Source organism: Nestor notabilis, unplaced genomic scaffold, assembly GCF_000696875.1.
Source record: "Nestor notabilis isolate BGI_N333 unplaced genomic scaffold, ASM69687v1 scaffold7653, whole genome shotgun sequence".
NCBI classification, from domain to species: domain Eukaryota; kingdom Metazoa; phylum Chordata; class Aves; order Psittaciformes; family Psittacidae; genus Nestor; species Nestor notabilis.
Genome location: NW_009921424.1, coordinates 53,108 through 70,811, shown reverse-complemented (window position 1 = coordinate 70,811; position 17,704 = coordinate 53,108). Strand labels below are relative to the sequence as shown.

The window sequence follows — 17,704 nt, the reverse complement described above, 5'->3', positions numbered from 1 at the left end:
TTGCAGATCATTTAGGAATACGTGCTATTCAGACTATTTTATTATCCCCATATAAAATTCACATAGAAATTGTTGACAAGAAATAAAAACCACAATGATAGGCATTGCTTGTTTCCTAGAGGCAAATAGGTGGCATTCATTTGTGCACAAGCAGAACAAACATCCAGTCAACACAGAATACTGCAGCAACAGCCAAAGCCTTTACTGATTCTGAGGCCATGTAGATGTTTAAACAAAACAGCACTAAAAAACCCCACCAAAATCTGAGTTCTATCACTCTTTACATGATAAAACAGAAACTTCGTCTGTTGGAAATCAGAGGGACAATCTGAAAATGTGTCTTATTGGTATGCTGTGGAATAGCAGAACCTAACTCTGTGTGTTACAGCAGGTTTTCACTTCTTAAGATATGTTTGCAATTAGAGAGACAGGAAGAAAATAAACATTCAGTGTACGTGGAAAGAGAAAACTGGCAGATGGAGAAGATGGCTTTTATGCTTCTGGGAATAAATAAAAATTAACAGAGAAAAACAAAGGTAAAAATATAAAACTGAGCATGAAAGTTTTGCATTTGACCAGAATGTTATCTTTCAATGAAACAACGCTGGAATTTATACAGAACACCACTGTACCACATGGATGTTTGGATCTCTGCCAGAAAAACTGCACCATCCATCCTTTTACCAATAAATGGACTGAAATGGTAATTGCTACAGGAAAGCTACTATTCTTTTCAACACATAAGACACAATCCTGACTATCAAAATACAACTTCTCAGTCCAATAAGATCAGCAACGGTCCTGAGACAGCACTTGTAACCAAGTCTGACTCAAAGACACTGAAGGACTCTTTAATTACTGTGTCATACTTCGGAAACCCAAGCCTGCGACGTAAAATTTCATCACCATTAATCATATTAAGAAGCAGCTTAGAGCCCTCCTGTCCTCTCTTCTCTTTGGTTGCAATATAACATTATTAATAAAATTTTCAACAAGAAGCCCAAGCTCCTCCACCTCTCTCATCAAGCCAAGTACAGTAATTTTATTATGTCTGTAGATGGCAGCACTATCAATTTACTTCACCCTGTTATCAAACACATGACAAACAGCTATAAACAACACACAGAACATGTGCTTATACAATGCATCTCATTTAGTATACCTGGTTGCTGTAATGTAAGTCAAACAAATAAAAAAAAAACCCATTCCCCCAGGGTTCTTCATATTTGAAGCAGATTTCATGGAAATTTAACTCAATTTCAGGAATATAATTGAATTAACAATCTGTTCTCTCAGACAGGATGTCCCCTGCTTGATACTATGCAGGGCTGGACAGATGCCAAAGCAAATTTGAATCTACCTCAAAGTGCTGGTGAAAAATGACTGGGCATTTCTGAAAGCAACATGCGTGTGCTGGATAGGTCAGGCAGCAGCACTCTGGCTGATGCTAGTCTTCCATTTAACCTGTCAGGATTCAAATACACTGGGATTATAAACAAACAAGAAATACAGCAAACAGTATGTAAACAAGAAAAGCCAAAGTGCTTATCCTGTGAATGCTCTTCCAAAAGCAAATCTGTATGCAAACGCACAGCAATGGAACACCTGGGGACTGAGCTCTTTGCTGAAGTATGAAGGCAACAGCCAAAATTTGTTTTTTAAAATCAAGGTGTGGCTTAGGTTATTGAGATTCAGGGTCTCCTATACATGGAAAGCCATTAAAACTAGAGGGGAAGTGATGGAATGATTTGGAGCACTTTTTTGGGTTTTTTTGTGTGCATTATTTTTTTTGTTTGGTTGGTTGGTTGGTTTTGTTTTTTTGTTTGTTTGTTTTGGTTTTTTTAAGCAAAGGTACTTATCTGCTTTATCCAGAGATCAGAATGAGAGAAAACCCCACATGGCAAGAAAAATGAGACTAGATTTTAAATGAAATTAGATTTAAATATGAATTAAAGTATGTTTGTCACTGGATTCGCAATAAAACAAAGCACTTTTTGGGGGTTGAGGGTGAAGGGGTGACAGTGTAGGTAATCATTCTGTCCTCTGTGTGCAACCACCAGTCTGGTGACTGACTGCCCCCTTTTCCATACCATTTTAGTATATTGGCCAGTGTCAATCAAACTTCACAGGATCACAGGCCTCACAAGGATATGGAATTCCTATAAGCTTTGTGAAAGTCAGCAGCCAGGTGGAATAGAGAGAGCCTACTAAGTATCCCTATATGAGGTGAAAGCTGCAACATGTTCTCACCTCTTATTACACGCCAGAAAATACATGTGTGAAAAAGATATTATAGATGTTCAAAGTGTGAAAAAAGTTTCAATTGAAGCATGTATTTTATTAGACATCAGAACACCCGGTCACACTCCAAAATTTAAAGGAAATCATGCTTTATAATTCCACTGCTCACAGAACCATATTTTAAATTACTAGAGGACTACTGTCTGTCTTGGGCTTTTGCCAACTCTTAATGCAATGGAAACATTTCATCAGCAAAACCTACCTCAAGGTTGAAAAGCTATGAAGTCCATATCCCTGCTACCTCACAGAACCTGAAGCTGAGGACCACAATACCTAGACACTACAGCAATTGGTATTTCATATCACTGACATATTAGGTACACAAAGGAAAGTGTGCACTGGTGTATATGGAAGATGTGCTTCTCTGAATAATTTCATTTATAAAAAAAAAGATTACCTATGCTTTGCTGTGGATTCTCTTATACTACTTCATTTTGCTGTGAGAAGAATGCAAACTCTGATCAAAAAGATTCAATCCATGCCCAGATGAGACAAAAGCAACATCTATCCTCCTACTTGAGTCTATTTCCTGACTAATTCAGGTCAAAGAACTCCATCAGTTTAGGAAATCATTCACTTCTTTTCCCACAGGGACTACCAGACACAAAGACTGAGCAGAGCAGCAGATGGAAAAATGGTTCTTGTCAAGTGCTGGTTTCCCAACCAGAAGATAGACAGTAACTTCCTGAAGCAGATGTTACCCTCAGCAATGTGGCACTACAGATACTCTCCAGGAATGTCTGTTCCAATCCCTCACTTCCACCATCCAGGAGGAAGTTTGATCTGATATCCTTTAAGCTTGCTTAGCCCCAGTGATAGTGACTTTAAATAACAACAAAAACCTCTCCCAGAAACACCTTTACTCCTACATCTTTCCAGATTCAGACGCTAAATATGTTATTTGTAAAGTAACATGCACTTCTTTTTAATTAAACATTCCTCTCTACTTTTTTATCCATGAGGGAGGAGCCTGAATTAACTTAGCTCCCAACCAGCTGAAACAATTTGCAGCACAAGACTTGCTGACGCTGGCACATCCTTACATAAGCATTTCTTCACATCCCACACAGCCAGGGCTCCTGAACTTAAAAAACCCGTTATGTTGCATGCTCTCATAATCACTACTTTTAGCATTCCTCAAATGTTGACAAGCATGTGATGGTTTGCTGATGTGAAGCAACTGCTGAGTACTTCAACTCCGCTTCCTGGAACTTACTGCAGAACACATCCTTTCATAGCAATGTTGTAATGAGACTGGCCCTGGAGCCAGCTGTACTGCAAAGATTTCTGAAGCTACTCAAACAGAATTTAAGATGTTTTCCCACTATGGCTCAATCAGTATATTACCATATTCTCCTCACTGGAAGGTGGGTTTAACCTGCAGACCTGTATAAGCAAAGAGTTCTGTCATACAACTGGGAATCTGAAGAAAAAAGGGGTCCCATAAATTTGGCTTGATAACAGAACCCCTTACTTCTCCGACCTGAAGCAGTTTCTACAGAGATGCTGTTGAGCTGCAGAGATTACATTTGAATCCTGAAATCTTTCTGTGTCACTACTTGCAGGACAGGAATTCAAATTCGCCTACTATTAGATCACGCATAGTTTTATAATGTTTACCTGTACTTTTATTAGTTTTCGACAAACTAAAATCTGAGAGACAGTATGTTGTGACAAAGCTCACAATACAGCACTTACAAATGCTTTCTGCTTCACAAAAAAAGAAGTAGAAAACAGCAGAGCTTTGCTGTGGGTGGGATTCTTTATGACAGCCTTCCTTTTAGGCATGTTTTGCGAGAAAACCTCTAAATGTTACCCACTGCACATTGGTCAATTGTGTTACATAACATTGGAATTTCGCAGTCAAATAAAGAAGTTTGCCTGTTGGCAGAAGTACTGGACAGATGCTATGTAATCTGTGCTTTATTTGTGTCTTTCCTTAATATGAGTTATCTATTTTACTATTCAATAATTATTACATTAATATCTAACATGATGGGATGCAGCAAAGAAACTCCTGCATATAAATTACTTTGATTTAAAGAGAATAGAAAATGTTGCTATTTGTAAACTTGAAGACAGCTCAGCAGAAACGAAAGGAATTCATGTGGGGAATGAGCAATAACATATTCATCAACAAGACAGAAAAAAGATAGCTTAAAAAAAATGAGAGTAAGAAAAACGTAATCTCCTCCTATGACTAGAGTCACTGCACTACCACTGCACTAACAACATAAAATGTCAGGATTTGTTCCCTCCATATTACCAGGTTTACTGTTGCATTATGTTACTGATAGATGCATCAGTTAAGAGAAACACATCTGGCACCATCTTACCAGCAAGACTGGTATAAGGGAGGAAAAAAAAACCCCACAGTTTTTAATTTAAAACCAATCATACTACTATGGAAGGAAAAAAAACACCAACCAAACAAACCAGATTTGTCTCTCTAGCTTTCTAAAACAATTGCATAGCACATTAGGTGTCCTCAATAAACTAAATATCTAAATAAAGGTGTTGCTTACATAGATAATTCATTTATATCCAACCTTGTCTTCCCCTTCAATATATCTGAAAGTTTCACACAAGTGACCTTACAAAAATATGCCTGAAGAGCTCAGTTTATATTCAGTTTATTATAAAAGATTTATAGACATCTTAATGATGATACTGAAGACCCTCATGAAGACAGGCCACCCACTGTGTTGACTTTTGCAGGTAATAATCAAAAGCACAAAAGCTGGTATCTAGGAATTACATCCAGATAAATTCTCACCTCCACCACACACAAACTTCTTTACAGGGGAAAAGTGGCATTTCTGGGCTTTGTATTTCCACCTTGTTGGCAGGTATTTTTCAGTTAAAACCCCATGACTAACTCAACTAGAACATGGCCTGTGCTGGTGGGAAGAAACAGGACCCAGGTGCTGGCTTTTCTACCTTATTGATAGCATCATGGAAGTACAGTGAGGGATAAAATAGTTGGGAAGAGAATCCTGCTGAGTTTCATGTCACTGAGATGCACAAAAGGCACAATGAGAATTAACTGAATGTTGGCACCTCAATCTCAATTAGCAACAAGACCGTATTTCTCTTCTGTTACTTCAAGAAGGGTAATGGGACCTTTAAATGCATCAATACAAAAGAGGGCAGGTCTTGACTTCCACCTTCAGTTAGAAAGGTTTTGGAATATAAATTTTGGAAGTGGCAAGAGGAAAATTTTTTCATGTGTGTTGAATGACAAGCATCTCACAGCTGCCAGTGGAGAGCTTCACTTGCCAAATGCATGAACAGATTTGAACAACTATTGTCTGTAAAATATACACATAAACCAATGACACCGACAAAGAACTAGAAACACCTGTTTTCCTATCACTATCCTTACACTGGAGCAAATGCTTTCTCTGTCACCACAGATGTATTTTCAGCACTGTGTACTAGAGGAGATGTGCAGTTCCCTTGTCGGCATGCACCCCCCGCTCCTTTCAGGGGTAATTCAGGATCAGGGGTCTAGTTTGTGAAACGTTTCTGTTGAGATGTGCACACACAGGAATTACATATTTTAAAGAGCAGAGAGAGAGGCCTATAAGAAGTAACCACACAAAGAGCTAGCAGAAACTAATCATCTTTTTTGCTCACATGGGATTAAGCAAACAAAAAAATACATGTGAGGTTTAACGTATTGCAAAAAAATTGAATTTAGAGACATTCCGATTTCTTCAGAAAGTCCTACAAACATCATCAAACCTCAACCATGTTAACAGTACTAATAAAATGCTCATCATGCTGTCTTAAGAACCTGCATGACTACACAGTCCTGAAAAGGAAATACCTTTTATTACAGTTTCCTTACTTTCTCTGAACATTTAAGCACTGATCAAAACTGTATTTATAGAGATGAAAAAATACATTTTCTTTTGAGTTCTTTTTTTTTTCCTTCAAGCTCATTAAAAGAAAAGATATGGGCAACAACTGTCGGACAGTAAAAACAAATTAAACTTACTTGTAAGAGAACTGACTAATTTCCCTGCAGACTCCGGAATCTATCTACGGTATTCCTACATTCATTTTACAGCCATTCACATTACTATGAAATTGTTGTAGGGCTTAAAAACCTAAAGTATTAACCATCTCATTTTCATATAACTAATTAACACACACATTTTCATACTTTGGGACTGCATTATCAAATAAAAACGTACTGTAATCAGGAAGAAGCATGCACACAAACACACACAAAACACATTATTGAGATGTGGCTATTCAAGTAAAAAAAAAAAAACAAGTCTTCCTGCCCTCTTTTTTGGGGAAGGGATGGTGGGGGGAAATGCATAACAGTGATAAAATTGTGACTATTAGAGTCTACACAGTTGGGTGCTGACCTCCTGTACCTTTGGTCAGCATGTTTGATTAAGGAGATGTACACATACAATAAGCTTTGTTTCCTTTTCAGAAGCTGTTCAAACACCTCCTGAGCCCAGGTGCTTTTTCAACATAGTGTTTTTCCTAAGGTTTCTCAGAGCAATGCCTACAGGTTTTGTACCACCTCAGTGGTAACCAGCAGGCACGATCTCTTTTTCCTTTTTTTAAGCATAGGAGGAAGAAAGGGCAGAACAATTTTACTCTGCTTCTTTGTAAGAATCGCCACATTCGGTGGTTCATCTAATACAATAATATTATTGTGTGCAATAGCCTGTAGCATGTGATTCAGTGGAAATTGTGTACTCGCACCAAAATGGACAATTACCTGACAGCTTCTTCATAAGACTCTCCAAAATGCCTTGGAATATGAGAGTCTATGTATCCTTTAACATGGCTTCTATAATGAATACATTATAATCTGGAATATAATTTGATTTTGGAATTGTCTTCTTCAGCTTTTAACTTGAGGAAGAAAGTGATCTGATGTCGAAGGCTTGAGTTGGGATTAGAAGAAACAACTCCATAAGACCTTATTTACCCACTGAAAGAGGACTATTTCAGACAAGACTCTCCTCCCTATTGCCCTGTCTTAGGGAAGATGTCACCAACACGACGTTCTTTCAGGCAAGAGAAAAAGATTTGGTGACTGATTCCATCACCACTGCAGGAGCCCACAGTGAATTTATTGTTGTACTGTGTGACTACTTTGCAAGCATTAGAGAGACGTATAGCTGCAGCGATCTCCTTTGAAAGTTCCGCCAGTGTATGACAGCAGAGATACTGAGACAGTAAATGTAGAAAACCTCACAGTAACTAGAGATCTTAAAAGATTTGTTGGTACTGATCTCTGTTGGATTCTTTAGGATTAGGCTACTTGCAAATGCAGCTGTTCTGGTGGTGGTGTTTGTTGTTTATTTTCACTTTTGTCTTTTAATAAGGCTGCTTTCTTTCCCCTTAATATTCACTGAGTTATGCTTACAATATGGCTTATAGCAAGGCCATAGCACTAATGGTGCATTTCTCTTCCCATAATATTGCATTTGTGTTAGCTAGCTTTTAAGGTTTCTCATGTTTTAATGAAGTTATTACAGTGAATGCTCTGACTGCATAATTCATGAGCATTTTTTCTGTCTTCAAAGAGCTGGTCTCTAAACAATTTTTAATTCTTCTATTCTTTTCTAAGACATCTAACCAAGCCTTTTGAATTTGAATGGAATTTTAAAAATAAATGTAGAAAACTAGCTTTATTTCTTCTGTAGTACTATTTGGTCCCCAGAGATGGCTCTGATTTATAGTATTTGCTTGGCAGATACAAAGAGGTGCTGTGCATTTTCTATTTATAACTCTTAAATATTGAGATTAGCTTTCACACATAATGGACTGGATTATAGGTCTCTTTTTCTTTACAGCCCTATCTGCAGCTTTCTGCAAAAGGAAAAGCACAAAGATCCAGTAACAAACCTCTTCTCCTTCCAGCTCTTCCTAAGCATTTATTTCTCATAAATAGGTACAGTTTAGGGTCTGCTATAATATTTGATACTTGGCAACAGTTTCTAAGGCAATACCTGAGCCCATGCCAACTAGGGCATCCTTCACTGAAAGTCCAGGTCTGATCAGAGGGAGTGGTGAGAGGCAGTGATGTTGAGGAGACAAGGGGAGGGTACATTGCTTGCTCCTGGGATACATTCCTGGAAATCAGATTCACTAAAAGCTGACCATACTAAAATAGAATCATAGAACAGTTTGGGTTGGAAAGGACCTTAAAGATCATCTAGTTGCAATCCCCCTGCCACTGGCAGGGACACCTTCCACTAGACCAGATTGCTCAAAGCCCCATCCAACCTGGCTGGGCTGGATACACACAAGGAGCAAAGCCACATTAGCTTTCAAAGATTTTTAGAAGGAATAAACCATACTGAAATTAATCTCAGAAGGATGATAAGCTATGTTGAGGCTTACACTTATTACAAGCTACTAAGAAATGACATTTTGATACAAAACAATATTCTGTCAGGAGTACATACAGCCACGGAAGTTCTTAAAAGAAAAATGCATGTAAGCCAAAGGGCCTGGGTAGGTAAACACCTGTAAGAGCAGTCTGTTCAGGTACTAGCCCTAGCCTCTTCTTGAGGTTCAGAGGGAAAATGCTTTTCAATGTATTCAGGCAATTTATTTCAACAATTGCATTCGTCAAAATAGGGAAAGCTGCTGGAAGCTGAAATGAAAGCTTTTATTTCATGCTAGGAACAAAAATGAATACAAAATGGAGGGTATAGAACTGCCTGCATAAATGTGTATTAATAGTGGGAATCTTCCTATGTAATAAACAGAAGCACCATATTTATTGCAGAGACTACATTTAGTTGCTAGTCAGATGTGCTGAATTAGTAGTTAAACGAGTGGGGTTTTTTTAGAAAATACGTAAAAACTACAAATACAAACCAGGATTAAAATGAACTTAGATAAAAGTTTCATAGTCATTTAAATCTGTATGTAAAATCACTACCAGTTTGATTTAAATTAATATCTCATAGGGAAGCTGCAGATAATTCCAGCTCTCTTTCTGGAGCAGAAGGGATTGTAAGCCTGAATAAAGTATCATAACTCATAGACAACTCTTGTGAAACAAATGGCATTGCTGAGCTGTGTTGTACTGATAGATCCCTCATCGAGGGATTAATCTGACTATGTCTCTTCCAATTTTTCAGATCATCTAAATGAATTTAAAATAAAAACAAACAAGCAAACAAACAAAAACCAAACACCAAACAGCAGAGTGTCTTGGGGGGTCTAAGTTCCCTTGATTTGCTGTAAGACCTAAGCTTCTAAGTCTTGTAGACATACTTGGTGAAGGGTATCTTAAAAGCCATATAACCCAAATTAACAAATTCAGACAAATAAAAATAATCTCTTTATAGCTTACATTCCTACGTATCACCTGCCAGATATTCAATTCATTAAAAATGCATTTCAATATAATTTAAATAATTAAAATTCCATTTTAAAACATGCATAATTGTTTGCCAGAGGCCCTTGCTCACCAGAAATAACAATTTCCACTTGTTGTGGCGACTTGATGAGCTCAGGCTGAACAGTTCCAGTGTTGGAGACAAAGTTCACTTTAGTCACAGCCTGATGTTGCAATTAAGTTTAAGACCTGGGACTTTGTTGCTCAGTTGGGTGATCTGCTTTTCTTACAAGGAGTATAATGAATTTGATCATTAGTCTACTGTTTTTTATTGTCAGTTTCTGAAGTAATATGTTCTTGGCTTTTGACTGCTAGGAAGATTTATGGAAAGGTTCAAAATGCTGGATATAAAGGCTTTTTTTTGCAACTGTAACCACCAGATTGGATATATATGCTGATTAGCAGGATTGAGTTTTCACCAGTAGAAGCCCTGTAGAAATGCTAGGAAAGATAGTACTCTCAATCTACTTTGATCAATCAATTGCTGTTGATAGGTATTTTTGTAACGGCTTTCTATCAGTACAACATAAATACACATGTTAAAAATCAAGCATGCATTTAAGTCTGAGTGATCACAATTACAAATCTAAGAAATTTCTGAATAGAAGTTTAAAAGACTACTGAGCCACAGTGACTGGTTCTTTATATTGGGACTAAAGATAACAGAAATGCTAAAGCTTTCCACATGACTGAAGTGCAAAGGTACAGCAGATATTTACTAGCAGCACTAATACTCAAGATGTGAAGAGAAGGAGCCAGAAGGAGGCTGCAAGGTTGCCCGCTGCTGTGCTGTGAACGCTTGGCAGCACTTTATCAGACCTCCTGCAGGAGCTGGGGCCTTGCTCCTCTTTTCTGCAAGGCAGATAAACTCCACAGAGAGGCATAAAGGCTGGATGCAAGAGAAAGTAGAGCCCTTTTCAAATGTCTGTGTTTTCCTTTTCCAGCATCTTCTCCAAAATAGGAGAGAACAATGAAAAGACATGTTCTAAACTCAAAACCCAGATACTCTTTGTCTGTTTTTGACAAACTTGTAAGAGTTCTCCCCATCTGTGTTGACTACATAATTTTCACCTCTTGCTAACGGCTTTCCCTTGATGACAGTAAGTGCTGTTGTATCTATAGGTAACATTCAGCTGGAGATCACATTTGATTGTTAATATTTTCCCACCTCCACTGCAACACAAAACTTGTGGTTTTGCAAAACAAAAAGCCAATTTAGTATCTAGAGAAAATAACAAAACTAGCGGGGAAAGCATTCGCTAATCAAGATAAAATCCTGTCACCTTCATTACTACTTAGCAGTACCGTACTTTGAAAGCAGGTATTATTTAGTGTGAATAATGACAACAGAATCTCAGCTTGATTTCAGATGTTATTTCTGCGTAATTTATTCAAAAGATAAATTCCCTAATGAAAGATACTGGATCCACTTTAAACCAATATTATTTAATCTATAATTACTGCCTCAGGAATACCGTACTAACTGCCATTTATCACTGTCAGTGACTTTTGAATTCCTGCTATAACCACGGTATCCTACTGGGTTTGTTTGTCTCAGAGAACATGGTGTTTCTAGTTTGCATGGCCCTAAAAAAGGAGGACAAAACCTGTCATCCCCTAGAAATATATTTAAATGTCCTGTATGTGCTTCAGCATAGAGAAGAGTAAGCCCATTCACTTCCTCATATTTATTTCCAACACAATGCACTGCATTTTCCATCTGAAGTTTGTAGAAGGTTCATTAATACTTTCCTGCCCCTTTCCTTCTTTTCTTATGAGATGAGTATCTATTTTCCTTCACATTTCTTGCAAAACTTGGAAAAGAATACAGATGCTTTGGCTCTCAGAGATACCCTTCTGTCAAAAAAAATCCTACTCTTCTTTACTATTAGAATCTAATATTTAATTAGGAAACAATTAGGAAGTAAATGTGCTTAAGGACATTAATTTACAACTGGTTGAGTATGAGCATTAGGGAAACTATTAGTTATGTGTCCTAATCCAGTGTCCATTTTAGACAAGAAAAAGCTAGACTTGATTTAGGTAATGGCAACATTTGGATGTCTTTTACTTTATGATGTCTATTGCTGTACAGTAGAAGACTTTAAAAGCAAGTAAAATAAAAAAGATAACTGGTTACTGGTAAAAGACTGTCTCCTCTCACTTTGTGAAGGCCCTCCTACTATTGTTCATTGAAAATGGTAAATAAAATCTTCAGGCTCACTACTAGCAGGTTCCCATTTCTTTGTGTATTCTGGGTACAAATTCCAGACACAGAAGAGAATAGAAGCCTACACGGAACACCACCAAGTCCCTAGGACACAGCCCTAATGTCACATGTGCTGACTGCACCATCCTTTAGAGATGGCTACATCATCTCACTCACACTGTGTACAGCCTTACTATGAGGAAAGACTATGAGGACTGTTTGAAGTTACTGAGCATGTTGGAGATATCAACCTCACTGACTACCACAACTGAAAGACTGTCATTTTGATTGCTGGTGTACATGCAAATGCAGAGCACTCCCAACTCTGTGCATGGAAGCAATCACACCTGAGCCCTTCGTATGTAGAGGCAATTATCCTAGCACCTCAACCAGCAGTCAGCACAGTGACCTGTCATGAGATCCTCTATTATGTATCAGTAACATTGCAGGGAAACGCTCATGTTTTGTGAGATTAGACAAACAATAGGAACTGTAGTCAGATTTTTTTTCCTCTTGCTTGAGTAGTCTGTATTTATCTCCAGGCAACAGGAGAGAAGGAGAATACAGAGAGCTTGCACTGTGATCTGAATGTTTAACTCTTCAGACCTTATCTTGGAGATGAATGCACTGTATAATGAAATTCCTTTTCTTTTTTAAGCTACAATGAGTTCCAATATACTCAGTCATGCCTTAACTTTCAGAAAACACAAACTGCATTTTTCAGACCATGAACAAGAGCCCTTACCTTCTCAACCAAGAGATCTCCAATAGCAAATGAGTTTACTTTCTGCCTTTACAAGCCTGCAAAAATCTACAAGCAGATTTTCATGCACATACCCGATAGTCCACCGACATCCATCTTCTTCAGGTTCTTTGCCTCCAGAATGACAACAGTCAGTTTGCCAGCAGTAGGCACATAACGGAGAGAGAAGCAGATATCACCCAGTTTTTCTTGCTGTGAAAGCAAACAAGGCATGGTGTTATATTTTTATAGCTTTCTGGTACCTTTTAAAAATGCAGTTTTGAAAGCTCCACAGAAAATTAACAGGATTACATCTCAAACTCCTACTGTTTAACAAAACATTCAAATGGACAGTATAAGATATCTGCCACAGGTTGCCAGCTTAAATCCTTGATAACTTCAAGTCTGCTGCAGCAACTGGAGTCCACAGCAACTACCCTGTATGGAGGCAAATGATAATACACATGCTGGCTGCAAAGTAACTTATACTGCTCAGCATTTCATCCCTGATAGTCAGAGTCTCACAAATACTGTCTGACTAAACAAAGTCATGACTATTTTTTTTTCCCAGGTTATGTTTCAGCAGAAATCAATTAACACACATGCATAGAGCACTATGGGACAAAACAGTAACGTGTGTGTTTCTCACCACACTTTGTCACAAAAGCAAAAAGTATTAAAAACACAAAGCACAAACCATTCAGTACTTATATAAAAAGACTTGTCTCCTATCTAACAAGGGGAAAATTAAATAAAAGGGCAGACAGACCACGAAAGAACATAGTGCATCCCTCCTCATACCAGGCATGGTTGGAAGGATTTGGTATTGCCTTCAGCCTTGCAGCCTATCATCTAGGGTCCTGCCAAATGCAACCTTTCGCTATCATTTCTTAGTACCTTCCTAACAGACCTGGCAAAGAAGGAAAGGCTGAATCATGTTCAGAATTACAGGAACTTTGTTTTAAAAGGAGGAAAATAGATCTGAACTTGCAGACACAAAAGAGAGACTAAGAGGAGAATATTGCTTAGAAATGATCACTAGGATGATCCAAGCTGCTTTTCTCCTTCCTTTCAGGTACAATGGTACCTCTAGGGGAGTAACAAGGTTGCTTTCGAGACAACAATCAGGTTACACTGAAGAGTCCAATAAAGCATTTCAGACAGCAATGTTTCCTTTTCAAAGACAGTAGTTCTGGCATATGTCTCTTTCCACAATTTATCCTGGCAGTAAAGTACATTTCTGTGAAGACGTATCTCTTTGGTTCTGGTGTTTTCTTAGAATTAACTGGAAGGTTAGTTGTCAAAATGTTTTGGGGCTGCATCCGAGCTTTTTGTTAAGACACTAGGTAATTTTTTGCAGGAATTATACATGTTTATCCCATTCCACAAATTCAAGAAGAATATGGCAATTTACCAGCTTCAAAGAGCGTATAGGCAAGAGGCAAAGTCAGAACCTTACCTAAAAAGCTGAGGGAGCACTCCTGAGGGCAACTGGCTCACATATTCATGGATGTAGTGGGTATTTCCTAGAGAAAAGACAACCCATGTCCTAAGGACTTTACCATGTGTGTAAAAGGAACCCAAATATTCCCTTCCTACTGGGAGCTCAAGCTTCCAAGTCATTTAAGAGAAACTTATCATCCACTAAGCCAAGTTTTCAGCATCGGAGGCAGCCATCTCAATTGCTTTTACACACAATCACTTTTTATCTAGGTTTGAATAAGCATCTGCAGTATTCCCATTTGAAGGATACATGTGAGATACTCAGCTATACTTAAGAGTTTACATCTTCCTCCTTTATCAAAAGGTGTGTGAGCTTGTCTCAGGAGACCTCCTTGGGGATGCGGGATTCTTTATTGTTCCCAACAGTGGACTGGAGCAGTACATAATGCGAATGGCATCATGAAGTTACCTTTCCTTTTGGTTTTTAAAAACTTAGAAACTGCAATAATAATGCAAAACCTATAAAGTGCCAGACTCTGAATTGATCATTACGAGCTGGGAACGAGACCCAGGCATTGTAATGAATGTTTTGCAGAGAACTATAAGTTCAGTGATCACCAGTGGTCAGGAAACATATAGAACACACATAGTTAGGAAATGCTCAGCGAGGACACAACAAAATAGCTCATGGTGTTAAATGTGTGTATCACATATAAAAATACTGTCAGAATGCACATGTGACACTTATCTTGAAAACTTACAAGGTGTCCTTCCCACCTCAAAAAGGGTATGGTAGAATTGGGAAAGATTCCAAGAAAAGCATCAGGAATGATCAATGATATGACACAGCTTCTGTAGAAGGAACAGCTAAGAGGATTAGGACTCCACAGGCAACAAAGGGGGTAGTTGGGAAGCAGTATCTTAGAGATCTCTATCTGACCCAGAAGGGCTATAAAAACAGATCCTAACATCAGAAAATTTACATTTTTAACTTGTTTCTAACAGAAGATGTCTTTCACAGCATGGACTGCACTGTTGTGGAAGGACTTACTATTCTTCCCTGTCTGCATATACTGTTATTATAAACCCCAGTGTAGATTCAGATCACAGAAATAATGGATTTCAGCTGTGCAATGTGCATAGCTCATGCTTGGATCTAACTGAGCCTGCAACAGCACGGTGACAGCAAAACATGCTCCTGTTCCCCCGACATTTGGATTTGGAAGTCTGTATTGGCCAGGCTAACGGTGAAGTTGATCTATCACTTGCAGCTTCTTCAGAATGGAAGAAATCAATTGCTTATCGATTTGTGTCATCATGATCACAGCTCACCCAGCCGCCTGGTGTTCTCCATAGACACTGTTATATTACTTGGTATTCTTGGTTTAAAATAGCCTGGTTGATTCATGGGGCTCTGAATCAACCCTGGTTGATTCATGGGGCTCTGAACAAGATCGAAATAGGGTATATTTGAAGGCTTGTTTTAGTACTCCATCTTAGAGACATTTGAGACATTTGTACTCACGTATCACCTGATATTTAAGGGCTCTGCACTCACCTCTAAATTCACTAGACAGAGCTTTGGTTGTAGCAGCGCAGGAACTTCTATTCTCTTGTATTTCTCAGAGATGTACCTCACTGACAGAATATCTAAACATCTATTTTTGAAGGTACTTTTAAATCAATACCACACTTCTAATTGTTCCTTTGAGTGGATTTTTTTTTTAGTTTTCTTTTTTCTTTTTTTTAACTTGTGCTAAGACTAAAGTATGTTTAGTAAGCATAAAATGGTGCTAGGACTGTTGTTTCTGCTCCGAGTGCTTCAGCAGAGGCTGGAGGAGGTTCTTTACAAACACAGTTATGCCACAAAGACTATCACCTCTCCCCAGCCTTTCTCCATCTGTAATCATGTTATGCTTCTGTGCAAATACTGCAATTGTCTACACAGAAGAGTAATTTTATGAGAGCATTTAATGCATTTTAGGCTCTTTTAATGCCATTTTAGCTGCAGGAAGCTTGGAGAAGAAGCCAGCATTGTGTAAACAGCCAGTTTTCCATAGATCACCAGCAAGCCATGGGAAATGGGAGCAGATGATGGGCTCATTCCAGTGCGTAACTTGAAGAAAAAGCTGGAGTGCCTCTTTAAATGCCTACAGAATCACATTTAGTACTTTTTTGTTGCTATTAAAATCTGTATTAACTGCATTTCTTCAATATTTCTTGTACTTTTAACATTTTCTCTTTGCATGACTGCCAAAGTTTTCTATTTCTAAGTTGTTTTTTTTTTTTTTTAAACATATGTCAGGCAAAATACTGCAAGTGGCAGCACTGAAACAAGGCAACAAAAAGCAATCACTAAAGGTGTGGTTTGCAGCAGATAATTACAAACCCCTGCAGGGCTACAAGGTACAGATGACTGCTTTTGGTGTGGTGATTATCTCACAGAGGTGCCTTATTGTTATTATTAATTTCTTTCAGCCCTATGTATAAATAATTTATGTTAGTAATTTACTTTGATTTTTAATGGAAACTGTAGGTTAGTGTTAGAAACTTCCAACTGGGAGGTTCACAGACATTAACTTGTTCATGTATAATGCCTAAACACCAATCAAAGGAGTCTCTCCATCTAAGCAACTTCATAACTTCACCACATTTTAAGATGACACAATGGAGCAGAACATAAATGACACAGCGCTACTAGCATTTACTCAGCTTCGAAAAGGCTATTTGAAGTCCTGTTGAGAACCTGGACTTATTAGAGGTGACTCTAAGTGGCTCCTGCTTGTCTCTCATTTCTTCTTGTATTTGTCAGTAGTCATTTTTGCCTTGACAGTATACTCTCCTAATGAGCTTCAGAGAAAATGCTATTTATGCAGGTTACTCTCATTCACACTGCAGAATCTTTAACAGAGATATCTATCTTCTTAATATATACATTCTCCACATTTTTGTGGAACATATGAGAAAGTTGATCCTTGCAGCTGTCTTGGTAAAACGATACCAAAATAATGAGCCACAGAACTTTATGCTTTTCCTAATAGGACCTAGGGCTCCAAAATAGTTAGTAGAGGAAGAATATAAACACAGAAAGGTGGGTTTCCAACTTCAGTACCTGGCTTTGATTGTGGATATTTGTATAAGCCTGAGAGATAGACAACAGGATGTGGTTTATGGGCGAAGACCCAAAATACAATCTTCCACCAATCAATATTTACAATGGAAACTCATAATGTTCATTGTTTAGTTTTTGCACCAACCAATGTTCTAAAACTCTGCAGAGAGAACTGCAACCGCATAAAGGTGGGTTATAAAGCTAAATTAGGAGTCTTTCAGGAAACCCACATAAAATTTAATGACAGAATCTCCAGTCCCAATTCTCACATCCATGGGCTTCAGACATTTCTGAGGCCATTGTATTCTGTCTACACACAGAGATCTCAAATCCAACAAATTCATTTTCTAGGCACACAAACTATAAACACATTAATCCACAAAGGTATCACAATAGCAACAGTAACAGAATCACATGGATGCAGAAATGGATGACATACACTGGCCACAACTTCAATTAATCCCCCACAGCAAATGTGCAGAATTAGCAAACCATACACATAGCTGG

The 17,704-nt window shown here is 38.1% G+C and overlaps 1 protein-coding gene across 1 annotated transcript in view; it reads right to left on the bottom strand.

Moving 5' to 3' along the window:
* The window catches only part of LOC104403097 (synaptotagmin-1), a 93,539-nt gene that overhangs the window by 38,959 nt on the left and 36,876 nt on the right, over positions 1-17,704 (bottom strand). Inside the window, exon 5 of the mRNA XM_010011137.1 lies at positions 12,738-12,855. Within this exon, the coding sequence (XP_010009439.1) occupies positions 12,738-12,855 (118 nt within the window). The remainder of the gene's footprint in view (positions 1-12,737; positions 12,856-17,704) is intronic.